Source organism: Accipiter gentilis, chromosome W (assembly GCF_929443795.1).
Source record: "Accipiter gentilis chromosome W, bAccGen1.1, whole genome shotgun sequence".
Classification (NCBI taxonomy): Eukaryota; Metazoa; Chordata; class Aves; order Accipitriformes; family Accipitridae; genus Astur; species Astur gentilis.
This window is the reverse complement of record NC_064918.1, coordinates 35,140,557-35,163,167: the sequence shown is the minus strand read 5'-3', so window position 1 is coordinate 35,163,167 and position 22,611 is coordinate 35,140,557. Positions and strand designations below refer to the sequence as shown.

Sequence of the window (22,611 nt, the reverse complement as noted above, 5' to 3'; positions counted from 1 at the left end):
TTATGTATCTCTGTGACATGCTATGGTATTTGAGAAGCTCCAGCTTTTCTCTACCTGGTATTCTCTGTCTGCCGGTCTTTTCATCAGTCCGCAATAACATCAGTGCTGTCTTAATCTGTGGATCTGAGTTAGTGTTCCAATTTATATGCCCACACTGTGAAATACCAGTCCTCATTTATTCACTTTGGACTGTTGTGTTTCCTGATATGTTAACTTCTACTGATCTGCATGTAGACTATATACAGTGCTCTAATATACAGTGCTCTAGACTCAACATTCTTACACTGAAACGGTTCATTTTAGATCACTTCCCTGAATATTTCTAATACAGTGTGCAAAATGGGTTAGTAGCTGAAAACCCTGATGTCATCCAGTTAATAAAGGAAGAAGCTGTCCATAATGTTTTGGAAAAACAGTCTTATTACTATGGGAGTATCATCCTAGTGCCATATGGTTGTGGTGTCTTGCTACGAATGCTAAAAGTGTCCTTCAAATATGTAATATAAAATTACTAAGCTTTATACTTCAAAAAAGTGTTGTGTACAATATCACAGAAATTAGACCTCATTTAGACAACTAAAGAAGAAATGTTTAAAGAATGAAAAATCAGGGCTAATTAAGATGCAACTCATTCAGTCCTATATGTTTCCAAAATAAAGTCCAAATGTGTATGTCGCTTGTGGTGCATTGAAAGAACTAATTTCTACAAAGATTGATGCAGTTATAAACCAATTAGCAGAGAAACATTTTTTAAGTAGTGTGGCCAGCAGCTAAGCACCACACAGCTGTTCACTCACTCTCCCAGCCCACTGGGACGGGGGAAAGAATAGGAAGAGCAAAAGTGAGAAAATTCATGGATTGAGATGAAGAGAGTTTAATAAGCGAAGGAAAGAGGAAGAAAACAAAAGAAGTGATGCAAAGGCAATCACTCACCATCTCCCACAAGTAGACTGATGCCCAGCCAGTCTCCAAGCAATGACTACCTTCCAAACCCCTCCTTCCCTCAGTTTTTATTGCTGAGCGTGATGTTGTATGGCATGGAATATCCCTTTGGTCAGTCTGGGTCAGCTGTCCAGGTTGTGTCCCCTCCTACCCCCAGCCTACTCACTGCAGGGAACAGGGTGGGGAAAAAAGAGAAAGCCTTGATACTTGTGCAAGCACCGCTCAGCAATAGGCAAAACACTAGTGTGTTATCAACACTGTTTTAGCCACAAATCTAAGACATAACACCATACCAGCTGCTATGAAGAAAGTTAACCCCATCCCAGCCAAACCCTGTACAACCTCTACACTTTATTCCATACCATTTACGTCACGCTCGGGTCCTACACTTTCCAATACATCCTCATTAATCACCGCTCCCCCTTCCTGTCCTTTGATATATACACAGATATCATTCCCTTAGTCTATGGGCCTCCCCTGTAAAATGTCCATAAAATGTCCATTGAGTTCACTTAGTCTATGACTTGGGCTCCGTTCATTATGGTGGTCACTCAGGACAGGAGAGGTTGCGTGTTGTGTTGAGTTATTGGATGCCAAAGCCAGCTCAGGTTGGGTCGCTGCTGTACTTGCTTGGCTTCTTGCAAGGCTCATTCTCTGTTGGTTCAGGTGATTCCTGCTGTTGTACTTCCTATAATATGCAACTCAAATCATGGGTTATTTTCCCCTAGGGTTAAATCTCCTTGAGGTGCACAACAGATTTCCCCATCCTCCTGCATTACCCACCAATTATACCTGAGTCCTTGACCGAAAGCAATCCCACAAATGGATTTGCCCATGATGACTTTCCCAGCCAGTTCCCTACATGCACTACAGGGACCTTATCTCCTTCTACAGCACATAGGAGTTCTGTTTGGGCAGGGCCAGGTCAGTTATCTGATCCTCTGGTATTAAACAGCCAAGCGGCTTCTGCTAAATTTGCATCCCAGTCCTTCTATGTCCCAGCACCCAGCGCTTTCATTACAGTCGTTAACAGTCCGTTGCATCCTTCAGTCTTTCCAGAGGCTGGTGCATGATAGGGAATGTGGTACACCCAATCCTGTTTGCTGAAGCACCGGAACAGGTTGCCCAGAGAGATTGTAGAAGCCCCATCCCTGGAAACATTCAAGGTCAGGTTGGACGGGGCTCTGAGCAACCTGATCTAGTTGAAGATGTCCCTGTTTATTTCAGGGGGGGTTGGACTAGATGACCTTTAAAGGTCCCTTCCAACCCAAACTATTCTATGATTCTATGATCAATGCCGTGTTCCGTGGCCCAGATGCTCATGAAGTTGCTTTGGAAATGAGTCCTGTTGTCTGACATGATTCTTTCTGGGGTGCTGTGCTGCCACAGAACTTGCTTTACAGGGATCAGGATGGTGTTTCAAGCAGTGATATTGGCTACAGGGTGTTTCCAACCCTCCGGTGCTCACCTCCACCATGGTAAGCATGCAGGGCTTGCCTTGGTGGGTTCATGGCAGTGTGATATAATTGATCTGCCAGGCCTCCTGTGGTGGTTTAACCCCAGCCAGCAACTAAGCACCACGCAGCCACTCACTCACTCACTCCCCCCCCACCCAGTGGGATGGGGGAGAAAATCGGGAAAAGAAGTAAAACCCGTGGGTTGAGACAAGAACAGTTTAATAGAACAGAAAAGAAGAAACTAATAATGATAACACTAATAAAATGACAACAGTAGTAATAAAAGGATTGGAATGTACAAATGATGCGCAGGGCAATTGCTCACCACCCGCCGACCGACACCCAGCTAGTCCCTGAGTGGCGATCCCCTGCCCCCACTCCCCCCAGTTTCTATACTAAACGTGTGTCCTGGTTTCAGCTGGGATAGAGTTAACTGTCTTCCTAGTAGCTGGTACAGCGCTATGTTTTGAGTTCAGCATGCAAAGAATGTTGATAACACTGATGTTTTCAGTTGTTGCTCAGTAGTGTTTAGACTATAGTCAAGGATTTTTCAGCTTCTCATGCCCAGCCAGGGCACTAGAAGTTGGCACAGGACACAACGAGGGCACCTGACCCAAACTGGCCAACGGTGTATTCCATACCATGTGACGTCCCATCTAGTATAGGAACTGGGACGTGGGGGGCAGGGAATCGCCGCTCGGGGACTAGCTGGGTGTCGGTCAGTGGGTGGTGAGCAATTGCCCCGCGCATCATTTGTACACTCCAATCCTTTTATTACTACTGTTGTCATTTTATTAGTGTTATCATTATCATTATTAGTTTCTTCTTTTCTGTTCTATTAAAGCGTTCTTATCTCAACCCAGGAGTTTTACTTCTTTTTTCCCGATTTTCTCCCCCATCCCACTGGATGGGGGGGGAGTGAGTGAGCGGCTGCGTGGTGCTTAGTTGCTGGCTGGGGTTAAACCACGACAACGTGACGTCACATGGTATGGAATACCCCGTTGGCCACTTTGGGTCAGCTGCTCTGGCTCTGTCCCTTCCCAGCTTCTTGTGCCCCTCCAGCTTTCTCGCTGGCTGGGCATGAGAAGCTGAAAAATCCTTGACTTTGGACTAAACGCTACTTAGCAACAACTGAAAACATCAGTGTGTTATCAACATTCTTTGCATACTGAGCTCAAAACATAGCACCGTACCAGCTACTAGGAAGACAATTAACTCTATCCCAGCTGAAACCAGGACACCTCCCCTTATTGATATTGCAGCCACCGTTCTCTGTACCAGAGAGTCTTTACTCACTTGATTATGGTGCATGCTTTGCTTTCACGGAAAACCTGTGTGATGGCTTCAGTGTTCAGGCCCATCCCTGGATCACCCCTGGCTCTGTACATTGCATCTCTTCCTAGACGTCCAGATGTTGCATGGGCCCACTGAGCTATGAATAGCTCACCCTTATGCTCCCAGTCAGCTCACCCTTATGCTCCCAGTCCGCTCACCCTTATGCTCCCAGTCCAGGTCCATCCGAGCCACTTCAATTTTGACAACCTTGTCTACCTGTTTGTTGTTTCAATGTTCTTCAGCAGCACGGTTCTTAGGCACGTGAGCATCTACATGACGCACTTTTACAGCAAGGTTCTCTACCTGGGCAGCAATGTCCTGCCACAATGCAGCAGCCCAGATGGGTTTACGTCTGTGCTGCCAATTGGTCTTCTTCCACTGCTGTAGCCACCCTCATAGGGCATTTGCCACCATCCATGACTCAGTAGAGAGACAGAGTACTGGCTACTTTTCTCATTCAGCAATCTCTAGGGCCAGTGGGATGGCTTTCACATCTGCCAAATGACCCGACTCGCCTTCTCCTTTGACGGCTTCTACGACTTGTTCTGTGGGACTCCACGCAGCAGCTTTCCACCTCTGGAAGCCACCGTGCTGCTGGAAAGCTATGACCTAATTGCCATTACTGAAACTTGGCAGGACGAAACTCATGACAGGAGTGCGGCTATCGATGGCTACAGGCTTTTCAGAAGGGACAGGCGAGGAAGGAGGGGCGGAGGGGTTTTCCTCTACATCAAGAAATGGATAGATTGTGAAGAGCTGTCTCTGAAGAATAGCCACGAGCAGGTTGAAAGCTTATGGGTAAGAGCTAGAGACCGAGGCAACAAAGGGAACCTTGTGGTTGGTGTTTACTACAGGCCGCCCAATCAAGGGGAGCCTACTGATGAAGCCTTCTTACTCCAGCTCCAGGAGGCATCGCGCTCGCAGGCTCTCATCCAGCTGGGGGACTTCAACCACCCCGACATCTGCTGGAGAAGTAGCACGGCGAGCTGCAGGCAATCCAGGAGACTCCTGGAGTGCATTGAGGATAATTTCTTAAGCCAGGTAATAGACAGCCCTACCAGAGGGGCTGCGATACTGGACCTGATGGTCACCAGCACCAAGTGAGCTAATCGGTGACATCGAGATTGGAGGCAGCCTGGGCTACAGTGATCCTGCACTGGTGGAGTTTGCAGTGCTGAGGGATATGGGTCAGGCGAAGAGTAAAGTCAGGACCCTGAATTTTAGGAAAGCAAATTTCCAGCTGTTCAAGGAGTTAGTCAATAGGTCCCCCTGGGAAACTGCCCTCAGGAATGAGGGAGCAGAACAGAGCTGGCAGATCTTTAAGGATGCTTTCCATAGAGCGCAAGAGCTCTTGATCCCTAGGTGTAAGAAATCAGGAAAGGAAGGCAAGACACAGGCATGGATGAGCCAAGACCTGCTGGTCAAACTGAAGGGCAAGAAGGAAATGCACAGGCAGTGGAAGCAGGGACAGGCATCCTGGGAAGAGTATAGGGACGCTGCCCGGTTGTGTAGGGATGGTGTCAGGAAGGCCAAGGCGTGGCTCGAGCTGAACTTGTCAAGGGATGCAAAGAATAATAAAAAGGGCTTCTATAGGTATGTCAGCCAGAAAAGGAAGGTCAAAGAAAGTGTACCCCCTCTGATGAACACAACTCACAAACTGGTGACAACGGACGAGGAGAAGGCTGAGGTACTCAACAACTTTTTTGCCTCAGTTTTCAGTGGTAATCTCTCTTCCCACACCTCTCGAGTGGATGGACCTCAAGGCAGGGACTGGGGGAATGAAGTCCCTCCCATTGTAGGAGAAGATCAGGTTCGAGACAACCTGAGGAACCTGAACATACACAAGTCCATGGGACCCGACGAGATGCATCCCAGGGTCCTGGGGAAACTGGCAGAAGTAGTTGCCAAGCCACTCTCCATGATATTTGAAAAGTCACGGCAGTCAGGTGAAGACCCTGGTGACTGGGAAAAGGGAAACATTGCACCCATTTTTAAAAAGGGTAGAAAGGAGGACCCTGGGAACTACTGACCTGTCAGCCTCACCTCTGTGCCTGGGAAGATCATGGAGCAGATCCTCCTGGAAGTTATGCTGAAGCCATATGGAAGTCAGGGAGGTGATGAGAGACAGCCAGCATGGCTTCAGCAAGGGCAAATCATGCCTGACTAATCTAGTGGCCTTCTATGATGGAGTGACTGCATCAGCGGACAAGGGAAGAGCTACAGATGTCATCTACCTGGACTTCTGTAAGGCCTTTGGCATGGTCTCCCACAGCATTCTTGCCTCTGTATTGGAGAAATATGGATTTGAGGGATAGACTGTTAGACGGATTGGGGCTTAACCCCGGTAGGCAGCTAAGCCCCACAGTATACCTCCTCAAGTTGTCTCTCCGAGGAGAAAAGGGGAAAGATGTAATGGCTGATCGTCTTCATGAGATGGTTCTCGGAGTAGTGAAACAACAGCAATGTAGGGCCGAAATACCAGATTACGCTCAAGGCAAGTACTTTTAGCATAGCTCTCCCACGCAAAGCAAAGCAAAGTGATAAACAGCACAGCAATCAGCAAAAATCGAAAACAGCCATTAACATTTCTTGGAGTTTGATGTACAGCAAGAAAGGGATCAAGGACCTGATCAGGTGAGGGTACACGTAAATCAGCATCTGGAGTAAATATGTCAGCAGCAACAAGTAACAGCCTATCAAGTAACGACTTGGGGTGGAACGACTGGAGTGGCTGGAAAGCTGCCTGGCAGAAAAGGACCTGGGGGTATTGGTCCACAGCCTGCTGAATATGAGCCAGCGGTGTGCCCAGGTGGCCAAGAAGGCCAATAGCATCCTGGCTTGTATCAGAAATAGTGGGGCCAGCAGGACTAGGGAAGTGATTGTCCCCCTGTACTTGGCACTGGTGAGGCCCCCCCTCAAATACTGTGTTCGGTGTTGGTGCCCTCACTACAAGAAAGACATTGAGGTGCTGGACCGTGTCCAGAGAAGAGCAACGAAGCTGGTGAAGGGTCTAGAGAACAAGTCCTATGAGGAGTGGCTGAGGGAACTGGGGTTGTTTAGTCTGGAGAAAAGGAGGCTGAGGGGGAGACCTTATCGCTCTCTACAACTACCTGAAAGGAGGTTATAGCGAGGTGGGTGTCGGTCTCTTCTCCCAAGTAACAAGCGATAGGACGACAGGAAACGGCCTCAAGTTGCGCCAGGGGAGGTTTAGATTGGATGTTAGGAAAAATGTCTTCACCGAAAAGGGTTGTGAAGCATTGGAACAGGCTGCCCAGGGCAGTGGTAGAGTCGCCATCCCTGGAGGTATTTAAAAGACCGTGTAGATGTGGCGCTTAGGGACATGGTTTAGTGGTGGACTTGGCAGTGTTAGGTTTACGGTTGAACTCGATGTTCTTAAGGGTCCTTTCCAACCTAAATGATTCTAGGATTCTATGACTCAGCCAAACAGGTATAAGGGCTAGAAGTTCAAGGTAGCACACTCCAATCAATGAAGATGTTGAACAGGCCTGGACCCAGTATTGACCCCTGGGGTACACCGCTACTTATTGGCCTCCAACTGGACTTTGTTCCCTGATCACCACCCTCTGTGCCCAGCCATCCAGCCAGTTTTCACCCCACCTCGCTGTCTGCTCATCCAGCCCATACTTCAACAGCTTCTCTATGAGGATCTTATGGGAGACAGTGTCCAAGGCCTTCCTGAAGTCAAGGTAGACAGTATCCACTGCTGTCCCCTCATCTACCAAGCCAGTCATTTCATCATAGAAGGTTATCAGGTTGCTCAAGCATGACTACCCCCTGGTGAATCCATGCTGACTACTCCCAATCACCTTCTTGCCTTTCATGTGCCTGGAAATGATTCCCAGGACTCACTGCTCCATCACCTTCCCAGGGGTCGAGGTGAGGCTGACTGGCCTGTATTTCCCTGGATCTTCCTTCTTGCCCTTCCTGAAGACGGGAGTGACGTTTGCTTTCCTCCAGTCCCCAGGCACTTCTCCCAATCGCCATGATCATTCAAAGATAATTGAGAATGGCCTTGCAATGACATCTGCCAGTTCCCTCAGTACTCATGGGTGCATCCCATCAGGGCCCATGGACTCATGTACGTCCAGTTTGCTTAAGTATTCCCCAAACTGATCCTCTTCCACCAAGGGTACGTCTTCCTTGCTCCAGCCTTTGCCCCTGGTCTCTGGGGCCTGGGATTCCCAAAGGCTGGTCTTGCTAGTAAAGACTGAGGCATTTGGTACCTCAGCCTTTTCCATGTCCTGTGTCACCAGGTCCCCTACTCCATTCAGCAGTGGGCCCACATTTTCCCTAACCTTCCTTTTTCCACTTATGTACTTCTAGAAGCTCTTCTTGTTGCCTTTGACATTCCTGCCCAGATTCAGTTCCAGGTGGGCTTTGGCTTTCCTAACTGCATCTCTGCATGCTCAGACAGTATCTCTGTATTCCTCCCAGGTTACCCATCCCTGCTTCCACCCTCTTTATGCTTCCTTTCTGTGTTTGAGTTCGGCCAGGAGCTCCCTGTTCATCCACGCAGGCCTCATGGGATCTTTGCCTGACTTCCTGCTCGTTGGGATGGACCGCTCTTGAGCTTGGAGGAGGAGATCCTTGAATATTAACCAGCTTTCTTTGGCCCCTCTTCCCTCCAGGGCCTTATCCCATGTGACTCTTCCAAGCATATCCTTGAAAAGGCCAAAGTCTGCTCTCCTGAAGTCCAAGGTTGTGAGCTTGCTTTTTACCCTCCTCCCTCCTTCCCCTCAGGATCCTGAACTCCACCATCTCATGGTCACTGCAGCCAAGGCTGCCTTTGACCTTCACATCCCCAACGAGCCCCTCCTTGTTGGTGAGCAGGAGGTTCAGCAGAGCACCTCTCCTCGTTGGCTCCTCTGTCACTTGGGTGAGGAAGTTGTCATTGATGCTCTCCAGGAACCTCCTGGATTGCTCATGCCCTGCTGTGTTGTCCCTCTAGCAGATATTGGGGTGGTTAAAGTACCCCAGGAGGCCCCTGCAAATGTGAGGCTGCTCCTAGCTGTCTGTAGAAGGCCTCATCCACTTGCTCTTCCTGGTCAGGCAGCCTGTAGCAGACATCCACTACAGTGTCTCCCATACCTGTATGCTCTTTAATACCATAAGCTCTCAGAGGCTCATCATCCATCCCCAGACAGAGCTCCATACATACCAGTTGTTCTCTAACATAAAGGGCAACTCCCCCTCCTTGTCTTCCCATACTGTCTTTCCTAAAGAGCCTGTACCCCTCCATTGCAACACTCCAGTCTTGGTAGCCATTCTCTGTGATCCCAACAGGATCGTAGCCCTGCAACTGTGCACAGATCTCTAATTCCTCATGTTTATTCCCCATGCTGCATGCATTAGTGTACAGGCACTTTAGAGAGGCACCCCAGCATGCTAATTTCCCAGAAAGGATTTTTGGGATTTCTCCATAACAGTGCCTTGTAGATGCTTCCTTGCTTACATGAAAATGCTGGAGGTGACCCTGCTCAAGCCGCATATTTTTTGGTTTTCTGATCCTTTTCGGTCATATCACCCCAGGCCCTTTGCTCATCTACCCTGTCCATCACTCCCTCACAGGGCTCCTGGTAACTCTCTCCATCCCCCATCATTCCTAGTTTAAAAACCTCCTTACCAGGTTAGCCCCAAGTCAGCCGTCCTATTGGCAATGATACGTTTGCCCCACTTAGTGAGGTGGTTCCCATTTCTACCAAGCAGACACTGATCCTCAAACAGGGTCCCATGGTCATAGAAACCAAACCTCTGTTTGTTGCCAAGAACAGCTCTGCAGACAATTATTGACCTGTAATAGCCTCCTCCTCATGCCTTTTACCCTCACTGGCAGAATTGAGGAGAGTACCACCTGGGCCCCCATGCCCTTGACTACTGCCCCCAGAGCTCTGTAGTCACTCCAGAATCATACTTTGCTGAGGACTGTTGTCATCACTCCATACTTTCAATATGGAGAATTCTGTGATTCTTAAAAGGGGCCAAAACTTTTCAGGCAATTAACAGAACTTGAACTTCTAGTGATCTCCTGTGGCCCCAAACGGCTAATATGATATTTTAAGGCATTAATTATTTAGTAGCTGTAGAGATGTTCTGTTGCTTCTATTTTTGGGGACTTGGTGCTTTGCACCTGGAAGTGCTGGTTTGTTATGATCCCAGTAAGAAAAGCACTCTGTAAAGTATCATTTTAAATGCTATTTATTAGAGCTAACACAAGAAAGAAAGAAAGAAAGAAAGAAAGAAAGAAAGAAAGAAAGGGACAATCTTACATCCCTTTAGATGCTGGGAACCCTGAGTTATGCAGCATTCAGCGGGCCTCTGATCCACACACAGCATGCTGTGCAGACCCTGTCCATAGAAAGGGTTTCCCCATTTTGGTCATTCCAGCTATTACAGGCTTTTCTTAAAGGGAAACAGCTCTATTCATCATTTCTACTGGCAAATAGAAATTATATTCTCATGAGAACTTCTTGCTACACTGTTATATAAAGGCAAGGCCATGCAGGTGGCGTAATCACGGTGTGGTGAGTTGAGTTTGGCTGGATGCCAGGTGCTCACCAAAGCCACTCTATCACTCCCCTTCTCAAATGGACAGGGGAAAGAAAATATAAGAAAAAGCTTGTGGCTCGAGATAATGACAGGGAGAGATCACTCACCAGTTACCATCATGGGCAAAACAGACTCAACTTGGGGAAATGAGTATCATTTATTAGCAATCAAATCAGAGTAGGATTATGAGAATTAAAAACAAATCTTAAAACACCTTCCCCCCACCCCTCCCTTCTTCCTGGGCTTAACTCCACTCCCGATTTTCTCTACATCCTCCCCCGAGCAGCACAGGGGGACAGGGAATGGGGGTTGCAGTCAGTTCATCACACATTGTCTCTGCCACTCCTTCCTCCTCAGGGGGAGGACTCTTCACTGTAAGAGACTGAAAGAGTTAATGTCTCAAACATTGTGGTGGGGCAAGTTCTGCATAATGATGAACCATGCATAGTGACAAACCATACATAGCAACGAACCGAAGGTGAGAAGTCAGTTAGCAACAGGGTGCAGAGGGGTGGAGGGCGTGCTGGAGGGTATTCTGAAAGATGCTTGTATACTTCCATAGTATCCTAAATTTCAAGAATAACAGTACTGATCCAGCCCAGGGGTCTTCATAACCCAGTACTCTGTCCAACAATGGCCATAAGTTGATGCTCAGAGAAGAGAGCAGAACAAACATGTGATACTCCTTGATACTCTCACAGCTTTCAGCTATTTTCAGATCATGTCCTGCATCTACATCATCCTTTGACAAGGAGTTCCATAGGTCTATGACAGATTGTGTAAAGATTTACCTTCCTTTGTTTGTTTTGAATGTTGATCCCACTAGTTGCATTTGATGGACTGTATTCTTATATTGGAAAAGGCAGTGAAGAGTTGATCTCTATCCATGCTTCCCATGCCACTCAGGATTTTTAGGTCCCTACCATATCCCTCTTCCAAACTGTCTCTTTTTCAGGCTGATGAGTTCTGGCCTACTTCAACTTTATTCATATGGAAAAAAAGCACAAAAAGTGTTTAACAGGTCAGGCTAGCATGGAAAAGGTGTATGAGTTTCTGTAGGTGATAGCACTGAAAGGAACGACCTACCTAATGCCACATCCTGCCACATTTGACTTTTCTGACTAGACAGCCACTTACAGCAGAGTCACCTGGAAGCATTTTCAATAAAAATATAGAACTCACACTTCTGACTTAGCAGGATGCCTTATCCCACTCCATGCCACAAAACCCTGCAATCTACAGTCAGCATTATATAATTGATTATACCATGAAATACTCAAAACCTCAGACTCAAAACCTCCACAAGGTTTCAACCTCCTTTCCTATTACTCCTTTCACCAAAATACCAAAATACTCCTTTCATTTTAAATATTTTTGTCTGCTGTTTCTTACTCTGATACTGTACCTTTTTGGTCAGTGGAAAGATGTCTCTATGTAATGCATTGTTACTATGAAGCAAGCTAAAGCATTGATTTATGGCCCTAAATCATTAAAACAATTAAAATATTCTGGGTGTTGGGTTTAGAATTGTGCGCTCAATACAGCACTAAAAATCAATTGATTTCCAAGTCTACCAAAGGTGCATATATAGAAATACAATAAATGCTAACCATTTTTCTTAACAGTGTTTCAATGCAAACCAGTAATAAAAATTAATTGCTTCTTTTATTGGACTACAGTTAAAAGTGAAGGTTTATTTTTCATTTGCATTGTATGAGGTCTTATGGGTTGATTTTAGGTTGTCTTCTCTTCTAGAAATTGTATCTTTCCAAGACAAATGGCTAGCACATTCTGTCGTCTCATGGCTGGCCGTGCAACTGCTGCACTCTTTGCAGCAGCAGGCACAGGGGTCCTAACCACTGGGTACCTCCTCAATAAGCAAAATGTTAAGGCTGCTGTTCAAGAAAAACGAAAACTCTTCCCTCCAAGGTAAGCACTTTGGGTTAAGTAGCCGGCTAAGCATAGGGCCCAGTTAACTGGGCTAGGCATAGCATTTAACTCTTTGGGGGAGGAGGATCCCATTAAAGCTGCAGAGTACCTACTCCCTCATGCAAACACACCATCTATGTGTCTGCATATGGGCTGTTGACTGACAACCTAAAACCCAGCATCCTTTATTAGTAACCCCAGTTTTAGATAGCACTGACAATGGCCTTCAAGACCAGAAAATAGGGGTGTGAGATCATATCAACACACTCACAAAAACATTGCCAAACAATGACAAGCCTGAAAAATGGTTCCATTTTTAGGCAAAGCACCAAATTAGTTCTTATTTTATCTTGTCAGCTCTTGAATGCTTTCAGCGCCTATTGGACTGCCTGACTGTATAGATTCTACTATTAGGAATCATGGAAGTATTTTAATTATGCAAGTAGTAAAGAAACCTCTTATATAACTACTGTACTTGAAATATTCCTAATGCTGTTTAAAAACTAGCTTGTTGATGATTAGAAACTAGCTACAGATATGTAAGTTGACTTTGCTGGCCATATTTGTGAAAAAACAGAACAAAGCACACACACAAAAAAGGGACCAGGCTTTGACAGATTTTTTTATGTAGCAAATAGTATCTTAGTTCAAATAAATTCTCATAAAAATAATGGGGTTGTGCATAAAGCAACGTGTTATCAAAACAAAGTAAATATGATTTGACTCACTTGCAAAAATGCTTTACTAAAGCATGTTGTCTTCATTTTCTCTGGTTCATTATACTGTACAGCTTTTTGTAAATAAAACCATTAAAAAAAACCCCAAATATTGTAAAAGAGTTAGATTCCCAGCTAATATAGATCAGACAGTTCCACTGATGTCCACAAAGCTGCAAGAACATCTCGGTTCAGAATGAGAGCTCTTATCCAGTTAAACATAATTAATTTCCTACTTGAACAAAACAATGTTAGAGCTCTTTTAATTCTGAATAAGAGTGTCTCAGCAGAGTTTCAATAAGGTTTAATACACTTTCAAAGGTCATTAGTATTAATTTTTCTGGTTGCTCCAAGTAACAGAAAGCTGCTATTGTCTGTTAGTGCAGTTGCCCACCAGTGCAGTGTGGAGTACTTTGCGTGACTTCAATATTCCTCCCTTCCTAAATTTCAGTGCAACGTATTGTGGTGAGTTATCCTTGGCTGGCTGCCAGATGCCCACCCAGCCACTCTCTTATTCCCCCTCTTCAGCAAGACAGGGGGAGAAAATAAGATTAAAAACCTCATGGGTTGAGATAAGGACAGGGAGATCACTCAGCAATTACTGTCACAGGCAAAACAGACTCGACTTGGGGAAGATTAATTTAATTTATTGCCAATTAATTGTAAGAGAGTAGGATAGTGAGAAATAAAAACAAAACTAAAACCACCTGTCCCCCACCCCCCCGTCCTCTCAGGCTCAACTTCACTCCTAACTCTTCTCTCTCCTGCCCCCCAAGTAGCACGGGGGAATGGAGAATGGGGGTTGCGGTCAGCTCATAACACTTCATCTCTGCCACTCCTTCCTCCTCACACTGTTCCCTGCTCCATTGTGGGGTCCCTCCCATGGGATATAGTCCTTCACCAACTTCTCCAATGTGGATCCTTCCCAAGAACCCAAAAACAAGCTGCAGTTCTTCAAGAACTGCTCCAGCATGGGTCCTTTCCATGAGGTACAGTCCTTCAGGAAAAGACTGCTCCTGCATGGGTCCTCCACAGGCCACAGTTCCTGCTAGAAAACCTGCTCCTGCATGGACTCCTCTCCATGGCCTGCAGTTCCTGCCAGGAGCCTACTCTAGCATGGGCTTGCCATGGGCTGCAGCTTCCTTCAGGGCATATCCACCTCCTCTGGTGTGGGGTCCTCCGCAGGCTGCAGGGGGACAGCCTGCCTCACCATGGTCTTCCCCATGGGCTGCAGGGGAATCTCTGCTCCAGCACCTGGAGCACCTCCTCCCCCTCCTTCTTCACTGACCTTGATATCTGTAGGATTGTTTTTTCTCACATTTTTTTCTCATTTCTCTCTCTCACAACTTGCTATGCAGTGTTTTTTACCCTTTCTTAAATATGTTATCACAGAGGTGCCACCAGCTTCACTGATTGGCTCAGCTTTGGCCAGAGGTGGGTCCATTTTGGAGCAGGCTGAAACTGGCTCTGTCCAACATGGGGGCAGCCCCTGATCTCTTCTCATAGAAGCCACTCCTGCAGCACCCCCCCCCCCCCCCCCGAAAACCTTGCCACATAAACCCAATACATGTATAAACCAAGAACTAATTATATTTTTCAACTGTGCTGTGTACTCCATATCTCCTGATCGCTTAAGTAGTTTCTTAAATTAGCAAGGATTACTGTTTAAAGATATCACATTAAGTGCTTGTGATTTTTTTTTCTCTTCAGTGCAGACTATCCTGATCTCCGCAAACATAACAACTGCATGGCTGAATGCCTCACACCAGCAATTTATGCTAGGCTAAGGGACAAGATGACTCCCAATGGCTACACCTTAGACCAGTGTATCCAAACCGGGGTTGACAATCCTGGCCACCCTTTCATTAAAACTGTGGGCATGGTTGCAGGTGATGAAGAATCCTATGAGGTAAAATATTTTCACAATGCTATCATATTTGGTTCCGTTTGTATGGTATAGTTCACAAGAGCTTGTTATATGAACACAGATTCTTAGTAGAATATGCACTCCTAAGGGAAATTGTATCCCAGAGAATATATAAGGGGCAGGCCATGTGCATACAGACAGTATTTTCCCTGCTCTTTATGAGGATTTGAATGCTATTCTACATTAGGTAATGCAGTGAATATGAGGCATTGCTAAAGGACCCCTCTCTACTGCAGTCAAAGTTAATAAAATATGGCTGCTTGGGACCAATACTCTATTTGCCTCCAACAGCTGCTCTCTTTCCTACTACTAAACATAGTTTATGGAAAATCAATCAGACAAATCAAAATAAAGGTAATATGGAAATTACATTGTAAAACAGTTGAGGCAGAACTGAAAAGAAAATGTCTTCTGTGAAGTGCCGGGCATCTTTAAGCCATAGCTATTGGAACACAACAAAAGCCAAAGATAGTATTAGGATAGACAGGTTTATGTAATTCTGAAACAAGGAGAACAGAAAAAGAAGAAAATCCTTATTTTTATTTACCTCTGTGGTCTGCTTCCTTCAGTCTTACCATACAAGGGTATCTATTATTATACAGTCTCTTAATAGTATCCCAAATGCTGAGCTGCTCAGGATGGAAGATGACACTTGGTATTCTGGAACTACCAGCTTCTGTGATTTGTTTTACTTATTTAGACATGGTGACTGCCTTAAAAAGTTCTGCCAGAGTTATTGCTACACAACAGAATGAAGGTGTGATTGTGATCAGTGTTGTCATACCTGTGCTAAATGGCTCTAACTAGCACCAGTATCCAATGGCAGTGAAGACATAGGTATTCTCATACGACCTAAGAACAGGACACAAGCTGCCTGGGAACTGAACGTGTATTTTAGTTGCTAATAAATCCTGAAATCTAATCTGGTTGCCACCACATTCAGTACCTATCTGTGGTAACTAGAATAAGCTTGTAAATAAAGTAAGGTGCAATTGTAAGGTAAGGTGCAATTTTTGTTGTGAAGATGAGCAACCACTACAGAGCACTGTTTAGGTCAAAATGACTGAAATCCACCACCAATAATCTCCCAATTTATTGTTAGGAGACAGAGGGTGAAATTCCATGTTCTGCTTCTAGGAGGTACAGCAGAAACTCAGAGCAACTGAGAAACTGGCAGTTACCCTCTGCTACATAAAAGAGAGCTCTATTGAAAATAGATCAGATTTTGAGAGATAATTTTTTCAGAGACCACTTTTCAAAGATATAACCCACATATGACCCTTCCCTTCATATATACCCCTGTCAGCACTTGCAAAGTCCCCTTTATGGCTGCCATCCAGGAGCCTGTACCAAGGGCTTTCCCTTGTGACTGAAGTTAGTGCATTAATGTGTTTCTATGATACTGAAGACTCTTTGTATATTCTCTTGACTCCATAGGTATTTGCTGAGATTTTTGACCCTGTCATTAAAGTGAGACATAATGGCTATGATCCACGCACAATGAAGCATCACACAGACTTGGATGCATCTAAGGTAGGATTTAAATAAAATAATGAGGAAATAAAGATTCAGTGCTGCTTCTTACAATGATGATATTGTATGTAAAAGTACTTTTTTTCCCCTGATCCAACTCCAAAGAAAATGAGGAAACTGGCTAAGGAAACTGGGATACCACAAATGACTGAAATGGCACATCCCACAGGGAGTATGTCTAAATGAAGTGAGGCCTGGTTCTGTCCTTTCTTTTTGCAAAGCTGTTAGTTTACAGCTTAGGTCTGATGGGGTTTTCAGCATCTGACAAAGGACAAACCAGGCTAGCATCTGCATGGCCTTTCTTTCTCTTCCTTATTCTTCTCTTCTAATTTCCTCTCTTTACTGAACCTCTTTCACTGGACTACTCTAGTGTTCACCTGATTACTCTATTCAATTACACCCTGAAATCATGCAGAAGTGTCAGAGGCACGAGACTGTGCAAAAGGAGCAAGCCAGGAGCCAAGAGCGATAACAAGACAGGCAGAGCAATGGGCTCACCAAGGGCACAGTTCCACAGTACCCAAGAAGAGAACAGGTCTAGTTAAAGTAACCAGGTTCAGCCAACAGCCCAGCAATTGACAGAGAATCCCATAGTGACAAGGCAAGTCTGAGGTCAGGTCAGCAAGGCAGGGTCAGGCTAAACAAGGTACAAGGCCAGGCACAGGCATACATACAAAGTAGCTCAGGCAAGGACTGAGGGTGAGGGCCTTAGATTAAATGCACCTCAAACCAAGGTGTAAAGACCCCAGATGAAACTTCTCACAGATCTTTTTCAGACAGCTCTTTTCAAAGTTGTTGGATCCATGGTTATACAGCTGTGCAATATCAGAGCTGGCTAAAACCCAGTGGAGAGAGGGTGAAAGAGGTTTGCAGAGCTCCTTGGTGCACTCATGGCCCTAACAGCAAGCTAGTTGCATCCCTACCTTGTTCTTAACAGAGGGATTAATCCCAGCTGGTACTAAGCATTTGGGCCTCTGCCTAATGGCACTGTGAGTCTGTTCATGAGATGAAGACAACCATGTATTTAAGGATTAGAGTGAAAGCATTTCCCCCCTGCCCCGCACACACACAATCAAATCTTACCCATTGCTTAGTATTTCCTTCATAGTTCAATAACCATGTAGATTAGCATCATCTTGGGCTTTCCTCTTTCAAAAGATCTTCCATACCTGGCCTTCTTTCTATGTTCATATCTGTATTTCCAAAAGCCACTCAGATCCTTTCATATTCCATGCTGGAGCTAAGAAGGATCAGCTGGTTACTTTGCCTCATTCAGTCAGCAAAAGAACTTTGGAGTTCCTAAAAAAACCTTATTATCTGAAACACTGAGGGGTTCCTAATGTTCTGTGATATCTAGGAGAGGTCATGATCCTTGAGCAGAAAGATGCCCCATTTTTGTATGATGGGTTTTTTAAATGGTAGTATACAAAATGGGGGACTGTGTGTAAATTAAAAAAACATTCTTCCTTCAGATCACCCATGGTCAATTTGATGAGCGCTATGTCCTCTCATCACGTGTACGTACTGGTCGTAGCATCCGAGGCCTCAGCCTTCCTCCAGCTTGTACCAGGGCAGAGAGAAGAGAAGTGGAAAATGTTGTGGTCACTGCTCTAGCTGGGCTGAAAGGAGACCTTTCTGGAAAGTACTACAGTTTGACCAATATGTCTGAGAAGGATCAGCAGCAGCTTATTGATGTAAGTATAACTCCATGTTACGTGTAGGGCTTTTGCATGTGAATAAGAGCCACATTTACACTCAGAGAAAATGCAAAAATGAAACTGATTTGGGGAAATTATTTCAAATGGTGCCTACACATTTGGGATCTCTACGGTTGAGGGTAGCAAGCGTGTTGTCCCAAAACAGGGTTCTTCAACTGGTGTGCGAAGAGCCGATAACACACAGAGCCGAGATATTTGTTTCTTTCGTGTCTGCGCAGAGATGGGTGCTAGGTGGTAACTCCGCAAAGCTAGCACACACCACAGGGTCTTATATACACATCAGGACCAAGGAAAAAGTGGTAACAAAATACATGATTGGTTACTGTCGTGGTTTCAGTCCAGCCAGTAACAAAGGACCACGCAGCCGCTCGCTCACTCCTCCACCCCCCTCCGGTGGGATAGGGAGGAGACAGAGGAGGGAAAGAAAAAAGAAACTGGAACCTCGAGGGTTGAGATAAAAGGCAGTTTACTGGGACAACACAAAGAAATTACAACAACAACAACGGTACTAATGAAAGAGTATACAAAAAAAAGTGATGCACAGTGCAACTGCTCACCACCTGGGACTCGACGCTCTGCCACTTCCCCCACCGAAAGCCGAGAGCACCCCCCCGGCCCACTCCCCAGTTATATACTGAGCATGATGTCACATGGTATGGAATAGCTCCTTGTTTAGTTCAGGTCAGCTGCCCCGGCTATGCCCCCCATCTCCCAGGTTCCTGTAAAAATTAACTCTATCCCAGCTGAACCCAGGACATTATCCACCCCTTATTCTATACCATCTACATCATGCCCAGATCTTACATTTTCGAATCAACCACTACCACTTTCCTTGTCTTATATATAAGTATATGGACTCCCCCCCCACCCCTGCACACACACACACACGCAAATGGTGTTCCTTTAGCCAATGGGCTATTCCTCTAACGTGTCCATCGATTTTGGGGCTCTATCTGTTGTAACAGTTCTTCAGGTTAAGAGAGATGGTGTGAGATGTTGGGTTGTTGTATGCTACCTCTGGAACTTGTGGCTAGTACATTTGGTGCAACCCACGCCCTTGGTCTGCAGGTCAAAGATGTTGATCTTGAGGAAATTGCTGGGTGCCAGTTCAAGTTCTATCACTGTTGTACTTGGCTCAGTTTCAAAACTCCATCCTGCAGTCATTTGGATAATTCTTACAGTAATACCCTTGGTATGGCATATAGACACTATAGATACAATGACATGCATTGGCAGGTTATTTAGCAGTTAAATATCATACAGCCCAATTCACTGGCTATTCTCTCCCAAAATCAAATCTCCCTGAGGTACACATCGAACTTCCCCATCCTTCTGCATCACCCACCAGGTGTACCCAGGTCCTTGAGCAAAAACAACCCCTTGAATGGGTTTGCCTCTGCTTGAGGGAAGACTAACCCAGACTGTCTTTCCTAACATGCTCCTCATGCGCACTACAGGGACTTTATCCCCTTCTACAGTATGTGGAACTCTTGGTTGGGCGGGGCCAGCCCGATTGGCGGATCCTCTAGTATTAACTAACCAGGTGGCTTTTGTTAAATGTGTATCCCAATGCTTGAAAGTTCCACCCCCCATCGCTCTCAATGTAGTTTTCAGCTGTCCATTGTATTGTTTGATTTTTCCAGAGGCCAGTACGTGATAAGGGATGTGATATACCCACTCAATGCCATGTTCTTTGGCCCAGGTGTCTACGAGGTTGTTTCGGAAGTGAGTCCCGTTGTCCGACTTGATTCTTTCTGGGGTGCTGTGTTGCCATAAAATTTTCTCTTCAAGGCCCAGGATAGTGTTCCGGGCAGTGGCATGGGACACAGGGTATGTTTCCAGCCATCCAGTGGTTGCTTCCACCATTGTAAGCACATGGCACATGCCTTGGCATGTTCGTGGGAGTGTGATATAGTCAATCTGCCAGGCCTCCCGCTGTTTATATTTCAGCCATCGCCCTCCATGCGACAGGGTTTTTTGCCACTTGGCTTGCTTAGTTGCAGCACGTTTCACATTCATGGATGACCTGTGCGATAGTGTCCATGGTCAAGTCCACCCCTCGATCTCGAGCCCATCTATATCTTGCATCTCTTCCCTGATGGCCTGAGGTATCGTGGGCCCACTGAGCCATAAATAGCTCACCCCTACGTTGCCAGTCCAGGCACACCTGAGACACTTAAATCTTGGCGGCCTGATCTTCCTGCTGGTTGTTTTGATGTTCTTCAGTGGCTCGACTCTTGGGTACATGAGCATCTACGTGACGTACTTTTACCACTAGCTTCTCTATCCGAACAGCGATATCTTACCACAGTGTGTCAGCCCAGATGGGTTTGCCAGTTGTCCTTCTTCCATTGCTGTAGCCACCCCCATAGGGCATTTGCCACCATCCATGAGTCAGTATAGAGATAGAGCACTGGCCACTTTTCTCTTTCAGCAATGTCTAACGCTAGCTGGATGGCTTTCACCTCTGCAAACTGACTTGATTCACCTTCTCCTTCAGCAGTTTCTGCGACTAGTCGTGTAGGACTCCATACAGCAGCCTTCCACCTCCAATGTTTTCCCACAATGCGACAGGACCCATCAGTGAACAGGGCATATTGCCTCTCATTTTCTGGCAGTTTATTATACAGCGGGGCTTCTTCAGCACGTGCCACCTCCTCCTCTGGTGACATTCTAAAATCTTTGCCTTCTGGCCAGTCCGTGATCACTTCTAACATTCCTGGGCGACTGGGGTTTCCTATGCGAGCCCGTTGTGTGATCAGTGCGATCCACTTACTCCACGTGGCGTCATTCGCGTGATGTGTAGAGGAGACCCTCCCTTTGAACATCCAGCCCAGCACTGGCAGTCGGGGTGCTAAGAGGAGGTGTGTTTCAGTACCAACCACTTCTGAGGCGGCCCGAACTCCTTCATATGCTGCCAAGATCTCTTTTTCAGTTGGAGTATAGCGAGCCTCGGATCCTCGATATCCTCGACTCCAAAACCCCAGGGGTCGGCCTCGGGTCTCCCCAGGTGCTTTCTGCCAGAGGCTCCAGGTAGGGCCATTCTCACCAGCCCCAGTGTAGAGCACATTTTTAATATCTTGTCCTGTCCGGACTGGCCCAAGAGCTACTGCATGAACAATCTCCCCCTTAATTTGTTCAAAGGCTTGTCGTTGCTCAGGCCCCCATTTAACATCGTTTTTCTTCCGAGTAACTTGGTAGAGAGGACTTACAGTTTGACTGTACTTTGGAATATGCATTCTCCAAAAACCCACAACACCTAAGAAAGCCTGTGTTTCCTTTTTATTGGTCGGTGGGGACATAGCTGCAATTTTTTTAATCATGTCCGCAGGGATCTGACGACACCCATCTTGCCATTTTACTCCTAAGAACTGGATCTCTTGCGCAGGTCCCTTGACCTTACTTTCTTTTATGGCAAAACCAGCCTTCAAAAGGATTTGGATTATTTTCTTCCCGTTCTCAAAAACTTCTTCTGCCGTGTTGCCCCATACGATGATGTCATCAATATATTGCAGGTGCTCTGGAGCTTCACCTTTTTCTAGTGCAGCCTGGATCAGTCCATGGCAAATGGTGGGGCTGTGTTTTCACCCCTGGGGCAGTCGATTCCAGGTGTACTGGACACCCCTCCAAGTGAAAGCGAACTGAGGCCTGCACTCCGCTGCCAAAGGAATGGAGAAAGATGCATTAGCAATGTCAGTTGTGGCATACCACTTAGCTGCCTTTGATTCCAGTTCATATTGAAGCTCTAACATATCTGGCACAGCAGTGCTCAGTGGTGGCGTGACTTCATTCAGCCCACGATAATCTACTGTTAGTCTCCATTCCCCATTAGATTTCCACACGGGCTAAATGGGACTATTAAAGGGTGAGTGAGTCTTGCTGATCACTCCTTGGCTCTCCAATTGGCAAATCAGCTTATGGATGGGGATCAGGGAGTCTCGGTTGGTGCGATATTGCCACCGGTGCACCGTCGTGGTAGCAATTGGCACCTGTTGTTCTTCAACCTTCAGCAACCCCACAACCGAAGGGTCTTGAGAGAGACCAGGCAGGGTAGACAGCTGTTCAGTGCCCTCCGTCTCCAAGGCAGCTATACCAAAGGCCTAACGGTACCCTTTTGGGTCCTTGAAATACCCCCTCCTGAGATAATCTATACCAAGGATGCACGGGGCCTCTGGGCCAGTTGCAATGGGGTGTTTATGCCACTCATTCCCAGTTAGACTCATTTCAGCTTCCAATACGGTTAGCTCTTGGGATCCCCCTGTCACACCAGAGATACAGATGGGTTCTGCCCCTTTATAACTTGATGGCATTAGGGTACATTGTGCACCAGTGTCCACTAGAGCCTTATATTCCTGTGGGTCTGATGTGCCAGGCCATCGAATCCACACTGTCCAGTAGACTCGGTTGTCCCTCTCCTCCACCTGGCTGGAGGCAGGGCCCCTCTAATCCTGGTTAGAATATCCGTTACTCACTTTCTGCACACGTGA

At 46.2% G+C, this 22,611-nt stretch overlaps 2 protein-coding genes across 2 annotated transcripts in view; both read left to right on the top strand.

Annotated features, from left to right (window-relative positions):
- LOC126035456 (uncharacterized) overlaps positions 1–22,611 on the top strand; it is a 430,975-nt gene that overhangs the window by 225,868 nt on the left and 182,496 nt on the right. The gene's annotated exons all lie outside the window — the stretch shown is intronic.
- The window catches only part of LOC126035465 (creatine kinase S-type, mitochondrial), a 63,416-nt gene that overhangs the window by 3,367 nt on the left and 37,438 nt on the right, over positions 1–22,611 (top strand). Inside the window, exons 2-5 of the mRNA XM_049794088.1 lie at positions 12,057–12,230; positions 14,657–14,855; positions 16,311–16,406; positions 17,879–18,100. Of these exons, the coding sequence (XP_049650045.1) occupies positions 12,079–12,230; positions 14,657–14,855; positions 16,311–16,406; positions 17,879–18,100 (669 nt within the window). The 5' untranslated portion in view covers positions 12,057–12,078. The remainder of the gene's footprint in view (positions 1–12,056; positions 12,231–14,656; positions 14,856–16,310; positions 16,407–17,878; positions 18,101–22,611) is intronic.